This window comes from Styela clava, chromosome 14 (assembly GCF_964204865.1).
Source record: "Styela clava chromosome 14, kaStyClav1.hap1.2, whole genome shotgun sequence".
NCBI classification, from domain to species: Eukaryota; Metazoa; Chordata; class Ascidiacea; order Stolidobranchia; family Styelidae; genus Styela; species Styela clava.
The window spans coordinates 19458573-19480711 of record NC_135263.1 but is presented as its reverse complement, the minus strand read 5'-3'; the positions used below and the strand labels follow the sequence as shown (position 1 = coordinate 19480711).

The window sequence follows — 22139 nt, the reverse complement described above, 5'->3', positions numbered from 1 at the left end:
ATACAGTATGTTGAAAATGGGGACAAGCGGGTACATGGCAGTATTTTTCGGTGACGTAACGCTTGTCATTCTCATATCCTACAGTAGTTGTGAGTTATTATTCAATATTTGGTTCGATATCATTACTAAATATAGTTCACAATCACCAAGACAAGAGAGCTACGCCCAAATATAAGGACACGTCTGTTCGCAGTACAGTACGGTTTACCGTACCGTCAGATCACAGTCTACAAATATATTCACACCAAGCGAAGCAGTACAGTAGGACACAAAATGGCGTCCGATGTCCGCTGAACGTTTAATGACGTCATAGCAAACGAAAACGAATCTCACAGAGCTAACAGAAATATTTAAAATGAATAAAAGTAATGGCCTTCTGGGGAAAAATTCTATCTTCAACCACTGAAAATTTCAAAGCAATTGGTCCAGTATTCGAAGAGAAAAGCGGTTTTTTAATATTTCCACTAGGTGTGTTATTCTGTGTCAAACAACAGGAACAACATAATATTGAAACGATCGTTATGTCCACTACGTGTCCAATAAGTCCCGGGTCGTCACCTGCTGTAAAGCTGTTTGAGACATCCAGATTCAAAAAGTAGGTTCCTTTCATTACTTTGACCTCCATTTTGAGTAAATTTCTAATATTGACCATTATTAACCCTGATTTTGAAGCACCATTCTCGTGTGTTGCAATATTTTGTATGGCTTCTTCTAAAAACATAAAATACTCGCGTTGAAGAATATTCTTTGATGATATTTTTACATTTTGTTTGGTTGCACATGATTTGGATTTGACAAAAATTTACCAACAATCTCATATTCGCCATTACGGCTTTCCTCAATTCTGATTTTTTATTCGGTATTTCTGAAATTGGCTTCGACCGACAGTGTTTATTAACTGATCTTGCCTACAAAAGTTTTCCTTTTCATCATTTTGAAACTTTGCGAGCAAGTCAGCGAATGCGTCGTGATGGATTCGATGCACCAACCCATCGCAGAATCAGGGCTAGCGAACTTCCTTTGACACAACTGATGATATCTATGAAATGTCTTTCCTTGGAAGAAGCCGGAACAATTGGTGCAAATTTTCATGCTGCCTCGGCCGGACCTGGTTTCTCTCTGCTACCAATGGCTTATGCTGCTTTAATGATGTAATATTATATATACTGATAAGTTTCCCTTTTTCTCAGTAAATCGAACTTGTCTCTTGCAAAAGGAAGCGACAAGATTCTGCTTTCTGTCGGTTCATCTATATGTATGTATTGTACAGAGATGTCTTTTGAGCTTCACAATACACTTATCGCAAAATATGCAAGGTCGTGCAATTCTTTTTCTTCTGCTCGTTTCCTTTCTGATGATGATGATAAAATAACAAAGCGATATGCGGCCAAATCACGGAACAAAAATTGTCTGGAAGTCTTCTTCTGAAAAAATATCTTCCGATTATAAAATATCGTAATAAATACCCTCACTTTCTGGATGGACAAAAAATTTGAATCTAAAAATCAAACCTGAATCATACGTGCATGACATGACACTTAAGCTTCAAGAGACTGAAATGTAAGCGACAAATTTACTAACTTGTAATATTTTGATGAAATTCATTCAATATGTATTATAAAGATTATAACATATATATTTAAAACAATCAGTAAACTACCAAAATCGCAATATGCCTTAGAGTTTAGACCCAGTGGTTCTTAATCTTTTTCAATTTGCGGACCGTTAAATTTCAAAACTAATTTTGCGTACCGGTGAACCTTCAAAATTAACCTGAAAAACACAAAACATAATCAAAGGAATGTAATTACGAAATAGGTATGTAAGTAAAAGCAGACAATTTAATATGAAACTTGCTGCTTCCATCTTGATATCATACGTGTTAAACGCGGTTCTAATGAAGTTTCTGCAAAATGAAGAAGTCGAGCGTTAACTTCAACACGATTTCTGTTTGGTCTATCAAATTTCATTAAATTATACTGACAAATTACGAAACGTGTGAGCTTTCCAATCAGTATAAAATTTAACAAGACATGTAGCCTACTATGGTGCTCTCGAACTCCTCCGTTATGATGTCCGTCGAAATGACGCCATGGTATTAACGAAACATCCAGCCGTTCAAGGTTTTAAGTGAGCCAAGTTTGGTTTACGCATTAATAGGAATCATAAAATAAATGGACAGGCCTTGCATCAATGCCTTGCATTTTTCTATTGAGATATAATATATATATATTGAAAAATATATTTGGCGGACCACTACCTTAGACAGCATTTTTGCTTATATGACCAAGATATGGGGAAGATTCGACGTCATTCTAAGTCTTACTTGGAATCCGTCCATGTTTGTTTGTAAACTTTAAATATCTTTTATCTGAAATCGTATAATTTCCTACTTCCTGATCTGAACGCATGTCGCTGGTCATCAAAAATAGCTATATTCCCCGGGTGTAATTTATCCGTCTGACCAATGAATTTCATTTGGATGAACTTTGAAGGTTAAGTTTAGAAGAAGCTGGGTGAGCGAACACGTACTAATTCTTTTATCAATACTTTCCCACCTAAAATATGTACGCTTTAAACCTTGCTTGAGATTTCGTTTGCTTTCCCGATTCTATAATCAGTTTTATTTATTTTGTTTTTATCAATTGCTTTATCGTTTATTGCTGATTATGGAGTCGGAACAAACTTATACTTAAGAAACGATAGATATGTAACTGAGTGCAACAAAACTAAATTTTTTCAGTCATAATATATATATATATATATATATATATAGTTCTTCCAAATTTGAAGATAGTTAATAGATATGATCAGTGGTGGGATTCAAGTTTTTTGTCAGCCGGTTCTATCACAAAAGTCATATTTTTCAGCCGGTTCTGTTACAAAAAGTCATATTTTTTTAGTAAATAAACCATTATTGCTACTAGGCTTGCACGTAATTTACGGATTTACGGAATTACGTAATTATTTGGAGTTACGGAAGGGAAGTTACGAATTACGTAAAGTCGTAATTATTGCATTGAAAAGAGCTTTCTTCAAAGCAGTCAATTTCGTCGATTGCGAAAAATGAAAGCTCAACAAGTAGAAGAAGTTAGAGTTCCGGTATTCGCAGCCGTTTTTCTCTCTTTTGTTACGTAGATGAACGCATGACGCGTTGCCATTTACTAACCTATTATCAACTTATCTGGCGTGGCCAATGTAAATTATTAACGTAGTTAATGGGGGAAGAACTGAGTAGGGCCGTTTGACGCCAACACACCTGGTTTTAACTTCTCCCGCAACTTAACCATAGATAAGGGATATAATTGCGTTGAGACCGATTGACGCCAACACACCTGGTTTCAATTTCTCTCGCATCTTATCTAGCATGGCCATGGCCAATGTACATAATAACCGTAGATAGGGGGAAGAATTGTGTTAAGACCGATGGACGCTAACACGCCCGGTTTCAACTTCTTCGGGTGAAATGACTAATGAACGCAGGAGATCAATCTATCAAACATGGTCTATTAAACATTTGTATCCATTTTACTTTTATTTATTATTTACTTGTTCCAGTTTTCCGTTACTTATGATGGTATATAAGTTCCGTTTATATTTTATTCTATTTTATAGTCACGCGTTTGAATAGTGGGAATTCCCCACCAAGTGTTGATTAGCAATGCTTAACAATTCTTTATTGTTAATATCAACACTTGATATATGAACATGGAATATCATATTGTTCTTGGCTGTTTCATTTCAGACTTGGGGTATAAACAGGAAAATATCCATTACCTTTCAACACGACGATCTTGTGAAATTTAACGAAGAGCTTTCGCGACGAATTGGAACCAAATAAGCGAAAAGAGCGATTGATCACTCGCGCCAATACCTCGCCGTGATAATTAATGTCACGCTTATCAAATAGCAATATGACGACAAAAGAGAGATTGCGTAATGAACCAAAACGACGGATTCCTCGCGGACCGTTGAAAATTTAACTGCTATCATATATAATCAAATATGAGCCTGTGTGTTTATTCTGTGCGAGATCCATTTTCTATTACAAAATCTTGATGTTCTGTTAACGGTTTTATCGTTATACTCGTATATCAGTCCGGATCGCCGACTTGAGTTAGCAAATAAATGTTGTGAGTGTAAAATAAATGTCACAAAATGCATTGTTTTGCGATATAACGTTGTATTTTCGGAGAAGGCATGTCATATAAGTTCGGTATTTAAATTATACGCAAATAAATAATATTTGATATAAATTTATCGCAAATAATGTTATAAACATTCAGTCCGCGAAATGATTGAATGTAAAATGAAGTATGGTAATCGGAATATCGTCAATAAGTCGACATCAATATTATTATTATAAAAATGCTAACAAGGCAGTAATGTCGGATAATGCAGAAAACGCTGCAAAAACAAGTCTTCGTCGCGAGGAAATCGCAAGTATAATCAAATGAGAGAATACGCTCGTCGTTGGTTAATAAATTAGAAACCCGTAATTTTTATTCAGTACTAAGGTGGTTTTAAAAAACTATCGTTTCCATAAATATCCGTATACCAGTGTCGGTAATAATAAAATAAAATTGATCGCATAAAAATGGGACGGTTAATTTGCGAAGGTGATAAAGAAAAACCAAAGCTAACACAAAAGATAAAAATCAGAATAAAATTAATTTGAATTCACTCCTTGATAGTTGTCTTTAACATTTGCCGCCGGCGTGTAGTACTGCCAAGAATATGAAAACCCAACTTCAATGTCCCATTCGGAAAAAAAGTGGATTCAATGGGTTGTTACGATAGGTTTAAATGCGTGGAAAAATATCGCAATTACGGGGTCATTACGTAATTGATTTTGCCGTAATTACGGAATAGATTTTTGTCAATTACGTGCAAGCCTAATTGCTACCCGGTCCGCTGATCGCAAGACGGTTGTAAAGAACCGGCTGAATCCCAACACTGGATATCATGTAATACAAAATACAATCAGATTTGGAAATATTCGAATCGGAGCATTCTGATTCGAAATTCGATTCTAGAATAAAATATTTGAAACTTAGGCTACATCTCTAGCTGTGACATTACGTGATGCAATGCTGCTCGCTGAGCGTGTAAACTCTACAAATAGGAATACGACAGTTGATAAATTAATGGAACAAATGAATTTTTTATTGTTAGACAGCTGTTGTTCAAGTGACAAACACAATCATGAAGGCAACGTCAAGAAATTTAACAGTGCGTCAGATACAATTCTGGGAGGCTTCAGGGACACATTAGGGCAATTAATTTTATCCGCCATTGAATAGGACGCAAAACAAACAAACGCAGTAACGTGCATAATTTGTACCTAGAAATACGAGAATTGTTACATATGAAAGCTAACAACCAAGAAATTTATGATTAACGGGGGCCAATAAAGCGAAAACCCACAAAAATCTCTCTCTCTTATGTTTCGCTCACCGAAAGTACCCTACTTGTGGTACTAAACTAGGTACCATACCGTATACTCAAGAGACCCAAGAGTTTTTCTGATTTAGACCATACGGTCCTTTCGATCTCTTATCAATTACGGTACGGTACGTTGTTAGTCAATTATTTTATTTTACTTATTGAGTGTTACGGTACTGTTTGTGTTTTTTGTTTGATTTGTTGGCTAATGACTGGATGATGAATAAAGAAAAGCTGTACCGTAAATCCTATTCTATCTTTACAAGCTCGCTTCCACTAAAGTTAAAAAAAAAGAAGTACCCAAGCCCTAGTCCATTATCGTAGACCCATTGTTAAAAATCGCATACCTTCCTTGTTGGCTGGTAAAAATCTTTAACGCTGCTTTAGGGACTCCGTAGGATGTTTCTTTGACCCTTGACCCCGAAAAAACCTTTGACGCTTAGAAATACAAGAATTGTTACATATGAAAGCTAACAACCAAGAAATTTATGATTAACGGGGGCCATTCAATGCATCAAACGAACGTAGTTTTCCGAGATAGGATATACATATTTATCCCGGGGGAGAGAAAGCCGATAAGACAACTTAATCATATGACGAACCACGGCCTCTCGTCCGGTTACCAGTCCAGATCGGGTATGGGATTAGTTAGCCAGCTATTTGTTTTGGAAGCATGGACTTGATGGTGAAGGAATCCGTAACCGACCAGCGGTTACGTGAACTACCTTACGGCGGCGAGGAGTTCAGCAATCCAGATGTTCGTTGTTCTGTTCGCCCGAGAAACAACTTTTGTAGCTCATTTAGGAGGATCCAAAGGTCCCAGTTAGTTCTGTGATTCCAATTCTGAATTTTACATCAGATGGTGGCTGTATTTAATTAATATGCCACCGCTTTTATCTTGAAAATTTCGTTACGGGCTGTGAACTTTTCGATTCAATCTGCGACTCACCAGTATAACAGTACGGCTTCCTCCACCACCAAGTCCATGCTTCCGAAAACAAACAATACAGTAAAACTAATCCCATACCCGACTTGGAATGGTAACCGGACGAGAGGCCGTGGTTCGCCATATGGATAAGCCGTCTTATGTAAATAAATATGTAAATCCTATCCTAACTCATTAATGGTGATACATTTAATAATTAGTACAACTACTGTTTACTGTTTTCATCAATTAATTTTTGCCGCACATGGTTTCATAAGAATATGTACTAAGTCATAATACTTATTTTATACAGAAAAGACTTATTGTCAAACTGAACACTTTAACTAACCAAAAAGGACACACAAAAGGAAGTATTTATTCAGCTATAATTCCAAAAACTGTGGTGTGGTCTTGGATTATTGCAAAAACCCTAATTAACATCTAAACTCAATATATATTCATGATAAAAAGGTATAGCATTAGAAAAGTCCACGCAACTAGTCTCTACTGCATTATTAATTAAAAAAGAATAATAAAATAATGTGTGAAAATAAAGCGAAAACTTCACATGAAATGTATCAGGTTCACAGTAATGTTCAACCAACATAGTAACTAGGCATAACCTGACCATTGTTAGAATTTAAATATGTCAAAAATTCGATTGTAAGATGTCAGCTAAAATTCAAATGCCTTTGTGAGATCTCAAAATTTGTATTCAACTGCATATTATTAAGGATAATAGAGTTCAAAAGTATCACAATTCACAAAAAAATGTCAGAAAAAGAAGCATACGTTTTTTATAAACAAAAGATAAGTTAAAAATGTGTTTAAATAATCATATTGTCTTCCAATGTACATCATGCCGAAAAGGTGGTTATCAAACTGATTTCAAATTGAAATAGATAGGGAGTTGTTATTAGCAAATATGTCATTATCATTATTGTGATACTGAAATGTTTTTAATGTTAGAACAAAACTAATGTAAATTCCACAAATAAATGAACAAAGTACATTTATCGTATGAGGAATGTTTGGGCTTACTCGAAATATGAAATATTTTTGATTTTATAATACTAGCCTGAATGATGGAATGAATAAATATAAATAGTCATTGAAATTACAGATCAAAAAGAAGCAGACAACTGATATATTTAGTTTGTGTACCAATATGAAAGTAACTACGACTAGTAAGTTTGCCTACTTTACATCAAGTTGTGTAAAGGGGCGGAAGCTTATGGGTAGGGGTATATTCACTTGGCTAACACAGACAGTCCCCGAACTCGTAATAGAACTAAAATAGGGAAAATCGGAATAAAATTATGGCTTAACCCTAACCTGGTACACATACTACGGGTGTACCATTTATTATTACCGATATTGACATAAAATACACCAATTTACACAATGTACTGATAAACATCCTGTTTAGCTGTCACTGGTTGATAAAATGGAAGGAACCAGTCATAAGAGAATTTGTCACCAAATACAGATTTGATGTTCAGCCATTTAGATCTCCCCTGATAATGTTTCTCATTTTTAAGTTGCTCGATACCAGTTTCATCATAGCACATAGAATGCAACTGTGTGCAGAACATGATGCAAGTAAATAGAAAAAATAAAAGACCTTCAAATGTGAGAGTAATCAGAAGAATGATAGTCGCTGGCGGTGAAAATATACTACATGCTTGCCACTGTGTATCAAAGCACTGAACAAAATGAATAACAACCATGATTAGGGCATGTAGTGAGATTGCTGCTATATATAATGTGAAAAGGACAAAGTATTTTTGATTTGCTTCTCCCACACAGTTATTTATCCATGGGCAATGGTGATCCATTTTCTTGATGCATCTCTTGCAAACGCTGCAGTGGTGAGCTCTCTCCGGTTTAATGCTGAAGCATTTTGCACACTTATATACTATTTGTCCTGGTTTAAGTTGAAGGCTTTCAATGTTCTCTTTAGTGGCATTTCCCTTTGGTACAGCTCCAGGATCTGTAGTCATTGACTTGAAGTGTGATGTCAGTGCAAGTATTGCCAAAGCATTGAAAAGTAGACCATTAAAAGTGCTATACACAGCACTTTTAGAAATATTTGGAATGATGAGAACAGCTAGCACAACAAACTGTGCATAAAAAACTAAACCCCATGTGATTCCAGCACAAAACACACCACATCCATCTTTTATGAACCACAGCTTCTTCTTACCTCTATCCGAATTATATCCAATGTGCGAATAATGGTAGTTTCCATTGCCAGCCATGACTTTTGATTTGTAATCTGCAAAATAAGATATAATAGGCATTCAATTGAAATTCATGATCACGTCAATAAGTCTGTGTTAGTGAATTAACACCCTGAGAGTGCTGCAAAAATATGTCAATGTTTGATGTTGGTGCATCATGCTAACCGTTAGTAATATGCTTACCATAAAATTGCTGACCACATGATTACCGTACTTCACACAGCTTTAAATCCTGTGCGAGAGGGGTTTTTGACATCATAATGCAGTCGAGCACACTTATTCGATTTCAAGATGTTCTAACATTTGGTTTAATAAAACAAACACTCTATGAAATGAGGGCGTCTGGCACAGCTGCAGGAGCGTCAAATCGGTACCTGTACTGTAGTCGGCAGTCTTCCCGGCTGTACCAGTACCGTATACTAAGATTGTGTATCGCTACCGTATTTTAGGCAAAAAAACCTAAACATAGGCTCTCACACATTTAAACCCAAAACCATTAAAACAAGGGGTCTCATGTAGTTTCGTACCTAACATACTTCTAGTGGGCGTAGCATGACAATTTTTTCACGTATCAATCCTAACCCCCACCTGACTACACCATCCAAAACTTACTTTAACACGACGTCACAGTGACGTAATAGAGTCCTTCAAACTATACAAAGTGCCATCCAAGACGCGCAAACGAGCACCCGAAATCAAACAGTTATTTCTCTCGTTTTCTCGTCGCAACGATTCCAATAGGAGAGAGATCGATAATGTCAGTCAGTTCTTTATCGTCGGCGCCAATGCCATTTCGGGCGATTGTACGTATATTTGGCAAGCTCTATGACATGATTGTGATGCCGTAGTGACGTAATTTTCGGATGGCGTAGTCAGATGGGGGTGAGGATTGACATATGAAAAAATTGTTATGTTACGCCCACTAAAAGTACGTTAGGTACGAAACTACACGAGACCGACAAAAATCTCTCTCTCTTATGTTTCGCTCACCGAAAGTACCGGTACGGTACCCTACTTGTGGTACTAAACTAGGTACCATACCTTATACTCAAGAGACCCAAGAGTTTTTCTGATTTAGACCATACGATCCTTTCGATCTCTTATCAATTACGGTACGGTACGTTGTTAGTCAATTATTTTATTTTACTTATTGAGTGTTACGGTACTGTTTGTGTTTTTTGTTTGATTTGTTGGCTAATGACTGGATGATGAATAAAGAAAAGCTGTACCGTAAATCCTATTCTATCTTTACAAGCTCGCTTCCACTACAGTTGAAAAAAAAGAAGTACCCAAGCCCTAGTCACCTAGTCCATTATCGTAGACCCATTGTTAAAAATCGCATATCTTCCTTGTTGGCTGGTAAAAATCTTTAACGCCGCTTTAGGGACTCCGTAGGATGTTTCTTTGACCCTTGACCCCGAAAAACCTTTGACGCTTATTTTGTGAGTGTTTTGAAGACATTTACAAACTGACTTACGTGCCCAAAAGCATTATTTTTCATTAGAATATACAAACACGTGCTGCCTACAGGTACTAATAGATAATTTTAGTCTATCGCAGCTTTCCGTGTACTAATATATGATTATGGTAACAAGACTAAAGCTTATCGGAAGACATGATGACAATCGAAATACTTCAATTTATTGCAACTAATTTTTGGAAACATAACTGAACAAATAACACGCAAAATCGTGAACACATAATGTTTACAACCATCGTTGAATATCTGCCTCTTTGGGTAAACACGGCCTTTCGTCCGATTATATGGGATTAGCAGATAAATGGACTTGGGGGTGGAGAAAGCCGTAACTGACCAGCGATTACGTAAACTACCCTACGGCGGCGAGGATCCCAGCAATCATAATTGTATGAATACAATAATGCATACGCACGTAATTATACCCCATGGAGTTCGAACCTGCGAAAAGCGAAAGTGTGAGAAATTTCGAAGTGTTTTCATACGCGAGCTCAAAATGGTGTGATATGGCCGTCTACGTACAGTATCTAATACCAGGCGGATGTTTCCCTGTGGTGAGGTGGATGTTTCCCCGAACGCCCGATTTCCTTGTTTATTGGACACGAACTGGACCGAGGATCGTTTTAGTATTTTTTGTTGTTCATCATCATGTTAGTATTTCATTTCTTCTCCTTTGCTTCCTCTTCTTGTGAAAAAATTGGTTTTCCCATTAACTACTGGACCAATTGCTTTGGGGTTTTTCAGTCGTGAAAGATTGTATTTTTCGAAGACGTCATCAAAATTAAAAATTTCGCTCTTTGTGGGGTTCAAAATTGCATACCCATATCATTCTGTGCCCATATATTTGAGCATCGATCTCCTATTTCCGTAACATTGACCGATCAGCAATAAGTCAAGAATGACGTAACAATTGCAACTAGTGCAACCGCTCAGAAACTTCTTTCGTTCAGACAGACATACAATCATGGGTATAAACAATGCAATATATTCGTGGTTTTGCGTGTTTTTGTCAGTTTTCAGTTGATTTTCCAAAAGTCAAATGTGAATTAAATTCATATTGTGTTTTGAAGCGTTTTAGTTTGGTTGTAGTATTTGAAAATTAGTCCAGGAAAAATTGCGCTAGATTAGCCTAACTAAAATTAGATATCTCTTACCTGTTTGAAGGAGAACTATGATAACAAGAAGAACGAGCAGCCGGCGCGCATTTTATTACAGACCACAATGCTATGGCAGAATGTCATGGTATAGCATAGCGAAAGTGACCACGCCTATTAAAATTTCGATGAACGATTATCAAAAATCTTGACCGTGTTTATTGTGATAAAAAGATCGAAAACTATCTAAAAAATATTCTATCTTTAAAACTGCACACGCCCATACTAAAATATTGCTAGAAAATCCCAAAAAATGAAATTTCTGCTCTGGTGATCGCATTTCCCATAAGAGCTAATGTTGAAAAAAAAATTTTACGCAACTTTTCTTTTTGCGCGTAGGATGGGTTTTAAATGACTAAGGTTTATTTCTCCCCCACTATAGATACCGTTTTCCCCGAAAATGAGACCTGCCCTGAAAATAAGACCTAGCCTGAATTTTGAATATGATTTTAATATAAGCCCTCTCCTTAAAATAAGACCTAGTCAATAACGCGAATTTTTTTTTTATCTGGTGATAGAAAGAAATCCCTACTACACGTTTGAAATGATTGATATTCTATGTTTTACAGTTATTTTGACTAAAATCGTGTTATTTCTAAGTAAATGGATATTGGTTTTCATATTTTGTACATTTGTAATTTTGTTCTTGATAAATGAATATATATATAAGACATCCCCCGAAAATAAGCCCTAGTGTTATTTTTCGGAAGAAATTTGAAATAAGACCCAGTCTTATTTTCGGGGAAACACGGTAGTACTTTTCTTTAATGGATCCTTAGTCAGTGTTATGTATGAGCGCTAGGGCTGGGAATTTTAGGGAAAACACTTCAACCGTTAACCGGGTAAAATTAACCGGTTAACCGCAGCGTGATGTTTGACGTAATGATCACAATGGTTACAAGCAATTTCGGGTGATCTTATCGCAGTATCGCTCAAAATTATTCACGAAGGAGATAGTTTCATGATCGTTCTGCTGCAAAAGATATGCAGCGTGCTTCTGACATATGGAAGTATTTTGGTAAAACCCGAATCCGTTATTAAATGTCATTTATGTGACAAATTTTTAGTGTTAGACCTGAAAATTCTACTCTGAGATATCATAAAGAAAACAGCATCAACTGCGCACTGGTTGGATGACATTGAATATATATACGGTTTTGCAATAAAATCGTGAACAATATATTTTGACCGAAACTGACTCGGAATTTATCATTGTCAAACTTTTATAATCAGCAATCTTGGTACTTTAAATATTTTTCACATTTATTGGGTCCTCATCAATGCAGTTAGTGATATTCTTTTGAATTGAACGCCGCAGGAGATAAATTTGCGATGTCGTATAATCATTTTTGAATTAATTGTACATTATAAAAATGATTTGTACCTGAAATGTCAGTTAACGGTTAGAATAAATCGTACCCGTTAACCGTCCAAAATCGGTTGACCGGTTAACTATTCCCAACCCTAATAAGCACACGTCGCACGAGACTATCTCTATCTTGACCTTGTGTCTTGTGAATCCGTATGCGAATAATGCAAAGTGATGTAGCACAGGGGTCTCAAACACGAGGTCCGCTGGCCGCATGCGTCACGCAAAGCAATTTTTCGGCCCGCGTCGTGGTTGAGACTTTTAGGGGAAAAAAGCACAGAATATTTTATGAAAAGTGGGAGAATCTGTATTTTGTGTGAAATTTTAATAGCAAGGTTCAGTGTCTTATATTTCTGTTCGAAAATAATACAACATCCCAAGACATTGCGGCTCATTACACAGCAGGGAAAAATATCATGTCTATACTGAAACATTTCATCATGAAAAAGTATCGCAACTAAAATTTTCACTGATGAAACAGTGAAATTTTTTCTCAGACATAAACAAAACTTGTGAAGATTTGGTTAAAGCAAGCGCCCTTTCGTTGGAAGCTTTATTAAAGAGTGTATGTTGAAGGCTTGTGAAGTAATTAGCAGCAATTTTTTTTAACGATGAAAGTTAACAAATCAGCCTTTAGCACACGACTAACGGACGAGAATTGTTCATATGCACTAGCAAACCAACGCAAAATAAGGCCAAACATCGAGCCTCTCACCGCTACAAAACGTTGCCAAATATCCAGCACAAGTAAACAAATATATATGTTTCATGTCTCGTCTGGTGTAAGATTCAAATGTAACTTCAACAAATATATTTAGATTCCCTTTATTAATTTGTGTATAGCAATTTCGTACCTAATTTGTTGGTTTTTGGCCCGTGTCGTCAATAAATTTCAAAAAGTGGCCCGCGACATATTTTGAATTGAAGACCCCTTCTGTAGAAGCAATAAACATGACTAAACTATGTAATCCAAGAAACTCGCATCACACTGAGACAAATGTATTTCTGTAACGGTTCGTCCGACCAAAGTCACTTTCCCATACAAGAAGCTCACAACAACGACCGAATGACTTAGTTAAGACAACGATTCAATGTTTACAATCGCGTCAATTTTTTGAGTTGGAATGGAACGTACGCGTGAGCGACAGAGTAAATTTTAATTCTTGTGTATTAATTAGGCTACTGATTATGACAAAACGATGCTTGGGTAAACACCTATTGCAAGCAAGTCGGAATAATAACTAACGCGAAATGCTCGAGAATTGATGTCAAAAACACAAGGCATTCAAGTTGCCATGCTTATCAATGTATAAACATTACATTTTCATTGCAGAGTCAGTTTGTTACGTTGGCGCTGTATGAAGCAAATAATAGCCTACTCTATACGAATCAAATGTGAATTTTCACCATGGCTTCTCAAAGTAACGTTTAGGTATGCCTTTACGCTTACAGTTTTATTTGTCAACTTCTATGTTGAACGGATTGAAAGAATAAAAAACTCTTCGTCAGGACGCACAGAACCTATCCCCAGGAAAATGTGGAGCTAATGAAAATGGAAGCTTTTCTTGCGTTGCAAATATTGCAACTTTGCCTCAAAGGAAATGCACGAAAAAAGAGATAAGATAAGAATATCGGTTCAAAAATAAAAATGATAAATTTGTTAAATAATATTATATATAATATATATGTCTGACAATATCACACGGATCTGCCAAATTTCAGTATTTTATTCTTAATATTTTATGGAAAAATATCTACAGAGAAAAAGGAAAAAAAACCGTACTGAAATTACAATTACTGTATATATAAGATTACGTCTATCTTATTATGAGTGTCTGGAATTAATCATAGCAATTCTGTTAAAAGTTACATTTTCTCATGGTATTTTTTTTAATTACACTGTCAAATATTCACGAAACTTTGTAAAACTCAGTATGTAGTAGGCCAAAAATTCACTTATGGCGGACGGGACGGGTCGTTTAAAATTATGGACCACTTTCCTTTTTTAGTTATAAACTTAATCTTAACTGTTTTCTTTCTGTTATGTGCTACTGTGGATGTCTCCAAAATGTCGTGTCCCACTTGTACCACGTGTCAAGTGGGAAACGTGGTACAAGAGGGACACGTGGTACAAGTGGGACACGTGGTACAAATGGGACACGTGGTACAAGTGGGACACGTGGTACAAGTGAGACACGACATTTTGGAGACACCGTGCTATTGTGTGAGACAGTTTAATGATTTTGTCAAGATATCTTCAGTAACCATAAACCTTGGAATAGATTGTAGAAATATAGCCTTCAATTTGAATGCAATTGCCGTTACGTGAACCACCGCGCGGCGGTGACTATTTGAATGCCTCTCTGTAAACGATTGGCAAATACTGTTTCAATTTTTGATTATTTTTCGTCCCGGGCTACGTTCTCGATCGAGAATAGCTAATGATGGACTTTAGATTAAAGAATATATATATACAAATTGTCATCCCATTTGCTACGTCGTGTTCATGCCGAACGAGATTTCTGCCATGGCCATCATTAAACCATAGATATAGTTCACCAATAAATCAGCAGCGTGCCTAGAGGGGGCGAAGAGGGCATCCGGCCTGTGCGGCACGTTGTAGGGAGTAGCAGAGCCAAGCTGTAAGGGTTGGGGTATTACACATGTTTTCCGATGTGTTATTTTTTTAGAAGCTGACTATATGCGTTTAGTCTTGTGTGGCTGACTGGGAGTCAACAATGGATGTTTCCCTGACCCTTGTCCCTAGAAAAATTCTTCCTATATTTTACAATTGCAACATTTTGGTGCGCGTTTTAAGATGGTTTCGCGGGTTAGACTCTTATACCGGTTTATATGTTTCAAACAATCATTTCAATTCAAAATATTCAACCCTGTTATTGATATCACCGATAGAAAAGTTAAGCATAGTGCCTTACTCTATCAAACTATTTCAAGACTAATTTTTGATTACTGCAATTAAACTATATAAGAAAACATAATAATCATTGAGTTGTTTGATTCGTACTGAAATTTCCGCGAAACATAACCAAAAAACTAACGAATAACATGCAAAAACGAGGTAATGTTTACAACTATGCCAAAAAATCTGTCTGTGCGGCTGCTAAAACGTCTACTGGTACTTGTGGTACGTCGCTTTTCCGAAGTTTAAACAGAGATTTTCCAAAAAGTGCTAAACATTTTCTTGCTTTATTGGTTGAGCTTGACTGGGATGTTTTTCCAACTTGCATTGCATATTGTGTGTTACTTACAATTGGCTATAGCCACATTTCTCAATTGCTAGTTGCGAGCGAAATTTCTCAGGATAAAAACATATTTGAGGTATTCGATGTCAAGTTTATCTTTGATTAGCATCGAAATGAGTTCGATCTTATACATGTGAGTTTGTTGCTCAGTTGATGATTTATTAATTAATAAAACAAACGTTTCTATCTTACCTGACCTTTAATACATTTATTCTCATGTATAACGGCATCTATAATTTGTTTATACCCCGAATTAGTTAGATAATGGGCACCATTATCAGAAACTCGTCCCGGGCAGCCGAAATGTCTGTCACGCCCCCTGTCGCATCCTCGCTTTTGTGCAGTTTTAAGTAGTTTAAAACGTGTGTATATAAAGTATTATAGTAATAAAGATGAAGAACTGGAGTATATCAATATTACTGTAGTAAATAAAAACAAAATTCCTCCCAGTAGAAGAAGTCCTCCCATGTTAGGAGATGTTATAGTGAGTGATCGCGTACAATAATACCCAGCTAATTTAACCATGGAATTATACGATACATAAAAATGATTTTTATATGTGCAAGACTTAGGCTTCTCCGCAGGTCGCACAAATTCGTCTAGTGGGCCCGGGTTGGACACCGGTGATTTAGACTTTAGAGCAAGTCTTTCCAACCCGCGGGGTGGTTTTAATCTAGCCGTTAATTTGAAAAGTTTGTAATAGGGGAAATTTCTAGATGAATTTGCAACCCAAATTTTATTCCGATGGTATCTTTCGTGTCGTTCGTGTTTGATTGTTCTTTTCGTCATTGTAAAATAAAAAGCTGTCACCTTGACTGTGTTATTTTCGAGTTAAATAAACATATTCGAAAAGTTTTTTTTTTATACCAGTACGATTAGCCGCCGCCCGCCAGTGATGCGTGGATGCTGCCATTCCCCGTTAAAATGTTGATAAAACTGACAGTTTTACATTTAGAATTCAGACCCGATTTATTGTTTGCCTTATACATGATATGTACGACTAGCGACTCGTGCAGATTCTACTGTTAATGGTACAGAGAGATGGATGTATGTACACTACACTCAACTTACGGTGTCATTTACCCCACAACAGTTGAATTGATCGTCCGATTCAAGGGCCATTGGCGGTAAACTCACTACAAACCAGTGGCGGCGCGGGGTCATTTTGACAACCGGGGCAAGCTACTGCGGGACCAAGTCACCCCCATCTACGGGGACAGGATGAGCGCTGTAAGTTCTCCCATCATTTTATGAGTATAAAAACCATTCCATCGGTAACAACCAATCGGCAAAAGCGACAATTTTTAACGATAAGAAAGTGTCTTTAAAACTGGTCCAAGTCAAGGGATTAATAAATATAGACATAGTTTATTTTGAAACCTCTTTCAAAAGGAAAGACAATATTTACCCAGATAAATACAATGACATATTAACAGAAACTTCGGGAAAGCAGACAAAACCTAATATAAGGTTTAAAACGTTACTATGAAGAAAGGAAAGGTAATACAAAGATAAGGACATGCGTCGCTCACTCATAGATATATATGCTGCTAGACTTCTACTGCTTGAACATATATGCAACACGCCGCGGTTTCTTGGAAGCAAAATGCTCAATAATGCGCTGATTGAAGTCATGCATCCCAGAAATAACGTCCCTGTGAATGGATAAAACAGCCAAGGAATTTAATTTATCTTACTTCATTGTGTTTCTGAGATACGTTTTAATACGCTTCAGCGTGCTGAATGTTCGCTCTGCGTCGGCGGAAGAAATAGGCGTCGTCAAAATGATGTCCAGAAATTTTGCAGACGCCGCAAAGGTAGTTACTAGAGTGTTATCTATGAGGAACCCATAGAGCGCGCAAGTTGATGTGATGTTCAAAAAAGTTTGATTGGTGTATATACATCGCAATTCATTTTCCAATTTACCCACGTTTATCATGGGGTAAAATTTGGAGACAGTAGCCAACAAATGGATGGGAAATTGACGTGCAAATTTTGAAAATTTTTTGGGGTTCATCAAAGAGAACACGGCAAGGTGTTCAGTGCGCAGACGATCGCCTATTTGATTCACCAGAATGTCACAGCATTCCTTTGCAGACAAAATCAAACGCTGCGCTGTTTGCCCGCGGCGTAAAGAAGCACTCCATGTGTCGTCGTATTTTATTGTTTCCCGGATACGAGATACAGCATCGCAGAAGTCTGAAATACACGACTGCACAGACGCTTCATCCATTAGCCTTGACTGCAATGCGCCGTATAATACATCCACGTGATAGAATATTGTGGAGAAAAAAGCGAGAATAAATGAAAACTCACCATCTTCTAGCATACGCTTTAAACCTGCCGCCTCCCTCACAGAGCGTTCGTCCCAAACCGGAGAGCTCTGAATGCCATTGAAACACTCAATGAGCTCAGACCTAATTTCGGACACGCCCTGCACCACGCGTGATTGGAAGTTCCAACGTGTTGGTGCACAAGCTGGGAGACGGCGGCTACATATCCGGCGAAGGAGGTCAGAGCGCTTCGGCGAAACGGAAAAAAATGAAGAAAACCCCGAAACATTTGCAAAAAATATACGGACGAGAGGGGTATCAAGACACATATTTTTAATAACGAGGTTAAATTGGTGTGCATAACAATGTAGAAAATGCGCATGAGAAAAATCTTCTTTTATATAAACTTGAACACCATGTTTCGACCCACTCATGACTGCCGCGCCGTCATAAGTTTGAGCTATCAATTTTGACTTCGCGTTGTAAGGCTGTAACACTTCTTTCAGTACAGCTGATATCCCGCAAGCCGTGCGATTAACGATTGGTACAAAGCTGTGAAATCTCTCGGTAGGTGTACCATCTTCCACAAACCGAAAAATCACAGCCAGTTGGGAAACGCACGTGATGTCAGTTTCCTCGTCAGACTGAATCGAAAGGAACTGGCAATTCTCCTAGAGCCAAATGTTGTAAATAAATTTTATACATTGAGTCGAGCAAATCGTTTTGGATATCCTTAGATGTCCCTTTCGAAACAGTTGCGGCATCAAGATGATCTCTTAATACTGTATTTAGGGATGCGGTGTATTCCACCATATCCAAAAATACCCCTCTATTAGAAGAGCCAGCCCGTTCATCGTGCCCACGGAGGGACAGCTCGTGACAACCAATGAACTTCAAAACATACCGGTATATCAATCGAGATGGCGGTTTTTCTCGACGTTTTGGTTGTGCCGACGAATAGAAACCGCGCGTTCTTCATCCAACTGTGCTGCAATATTAACATTTCCGAATGTTCGGTATTTTACTGCATTGTCCAGATGCTCCATAGAAGATTGATGATCCCTGGCACGCTCGGAAAGATGTTTAAGATCTCTAAAACCAAATTTACACCAACGTGAGTCACGGGCGGTAGCAAAAAGTAGGCAATAAAAACAAAAAAGCGCATTTTTGTCCTCGCTGTAACACAACCATTCGTGTTTTTTATACCAAGTTTCTGCGCAGAATGTACGCCGACGCTTTCCTCCGTCATGGGATTGTTCCAGTGAACAATTCTTTGGTTGATAAGGCCCAAGACGTTGTACCTCTAATTTTTGTTCCAGCGGCAGCTGCGAAAACGGAGTGCGAAGTAGTGCATCAACCTTATTCATTATGAGGTCTAAGGCTAAGAAATGCAAAGCCGGAAAGAAGTGAGGAGCTCAAAAGGAATGTAGAATCGAAAGCAAATGGACTAAAGGTCTCTAACTGATTTAAATAGCGAAACAAACGACAAAAACGAAGGCGAGGAAACTATCAACTCTTCAAGCAACCAACGAACGAGAAGGAATGCGTGAATATGTCAACACGTTGTTGTAAGAAAAGTCGGCATTGTGTCGTCATAATTTCGGGGCTAGCCCCGATGATTTAGTAAAAGAAACAGAAAACAAACGAGGCGAGTGGAAGATAAAAGAGAGAATACGATATACAATGAGCAACCGGGGCAAAATCGGCGTCGCCCCGTCGAAGGCTTTGCGAGCGAAAAATGAACCATGTCGGGAGAATATGGCTAGTGTAGACAGTCTGTGCAACCGATATTGAGGTATTTTTCGAATATTTTTTATTATACCGAAAAAACAACCGGGGCAAGGCCCCCGGTTGGCCCTATTGACGCGCCGCCACTGCAGTACAAACTAAATGACTCGCAAACTATCATTAAACACGATGCAATTTCCCTAATCCAGAAGTACCATTTGTAAAATGTATAGCGTGTAACTAATTTGCTGGCGAGATACGATTTCTTTTGCTTACAGTAAATTCTTCATAACGGTTTTGTATTATAACACGGCCAGTCACCTATCACTAGTACGAAGTATTGATAAATTGCTGATCCTAACCTTTACGAACCTGCCGCATCCCTACGTTATTTTGCATGCTTCTGTCAAACTCGGGCGACTTGAACGCATACATGAGATTTTGTACATGGCTATAAAAATGCAATCGTTTTCAATTGACAGTATGAATTCGTCGCGTCACTGTTTAGCATAAGCTGAGTTTTCAGGAATATATTTGAAAAACGCACTTCCCGTATTTCCTTGCAAATAAATGTGAAAGACGGCAGATCAGCGACCGGACGGCTCGGTGGCGTGGCGGATCGTGCTAAGCGTTGTGAATGCACTCACCACCAGGTATGGCGGAATCGAGTCCAGATTCCGAAATATTGAAATCGATTCTAGAGGTTAACACTTGGATTGCAAACAATGTTGAGTTGATACGACGCCACAAACTTCACTATATATTTTACCTCAGGCGTTTATTTATTTTTTTAAAAATTACTGCGGGTTCAGACTTCAGAGGGATTTTATGTCCTGTGACAGATTGGATAGCCATACTATTCAGTTTTGGCTTCCTTCTCCGTCCATATATTCGAACATCGCTCACTTGTTTGAATTCATATGGTATTACTTGGGTAGGTATGTTTTCTCGGTAAGATGTGTCGAGGAATCGAGATTAGGAATTGAATACTTGTAAGTAGTCATACTTAGCATTAGGGCTGGGCAAAATATTCGAATATCCCGTACCACGTGACCTGCGTCACTTTGCTTGGACACGGAACTCGCACCTCTCGAAATCGATCGTAAATCGCGCGAGAATTCACCTACAGCGCTCGCTAACAGACAAAAACGACAAATTTGAGAAATCGTTGTCTTTGCCTTGTGGTGCGATTCCTTTCTCTTTGCGCCGAACGTATCGTTTCATTTCCCTATTTTGCAAAAATACGTGCCGCGCTGGTACGTAAATTAGTTATCAGCTGTTTCATGCATGACCCGATCATAAAGTGATTATCGAAAATTAAAAGTTGAAATTACGTTTTCGAGAAACTATACAATCATGGTATGACGCTTACAAGCTGTACCAGAAAAGAAATGACAAGTCAACTCCATTTAATGTGTTTAATGAGCTCTTCAGTGATCCCTTCCATCTATGACCAAGTAATGTTTCGAAAATGTGAACATTTTACTCGGCCATGCATGGCGGGTTGAGTGATAAAATCGTGAACGAGTGTAGATCGTAAAATCAATCGTGAATTTCGATGTTACAACGCACTCTGCCTCGTTCGCGAATTGTTGCGCCTGTCATCATCAGAAATTATTACGTTCGTTATCTTTCGAACATTTTTGCACTAATAATTAGGACGTGACATCAAAATCAAGTGAAATGGTGAATTTGCAAATATCGTAAGTGAAATTGTGAATTAGTCGGAAACGATTTTAGCTATAATGGTAGCCGGAATATTGTTTTGTTAAAAAAAAAACGTTGAAACTTGAAAAAATTATTTATAACAAGTGTCTGACCCACTTTTCGGCACAAAAGCGCAGAATGTTTTTAGCATTAGGTCGCATATGTAAAATAAAATATCATTCAAGAAGTGCTGTTTATTAACGTCATCTCGTCTTATGGCCACGTAGAAATGGCCTTTATTGTCGAATTATTTAAACATATTTTAAATCAACATTCAGGATTGATGTAATCGCTTTGCGAGGTATATTTTTCTAATACGAAAGTAACGCAGACACCATAGAAAAGCATGAGAAAGTTAATTATCGTCATAATAAATATCTGCATCTCGGTATCGATAATATTACCGCTCGCTTAAAATTCGGACGGTAAATTTACAAAAGTTGATAAATAAGTAAGACCAAAACCGACGTAAAAATTTGGGAGTAAAATTAATTCGGGTTTCGAAATCAATCCATAATACCTATACCAAATGTTGCCGACGTGAACGCACGGGTA

General features: G+C 37.5%; 1 protein-coding gene across 5 annotated transcripts; it reads right to left on the bottom strand.

The window, feature by feature from the left end:
- Window positions 1-6730: 6730 nt before the first annotated feature.
- On the bottom strand, window positions 6731-10039 carry LOC120341082 (palmitoyltransferase ZDHHC3-like). Of its 5 annotated transcripts, none has more exons than XM_039409512.2 (2): window positions 9918-10039; window positions 6731-8648 (listed from the first exon to the last, which is right to left on the bottom strand). In XM_039409512.2, the coding sequence occupies exon 2, from the start codon at window positions 8629-8631 to the stop codon at window positions 7768-7770; it is 864 nt and encodes a 287-aa protein (XP_039265446.1). In that variant the 5' UTR covers window positions 8632-8648; window positions 9918-10039; the 3' UTR covers window positions 6731-7767. The 5 variants fall into 5 exon arrangements, with proteins under 5 accessions (XP_039265446.1, XP_039265447.1, XP_039265444.1 ...); XM_039409513.2 differs by having other exon boundaries at window positions 9903-10007; XM_039409510.2 differs by having other exon boundaries at window positions 9843-9990.
- Window positions 10040-22139: the final 12100 nt, after the last annotated feature.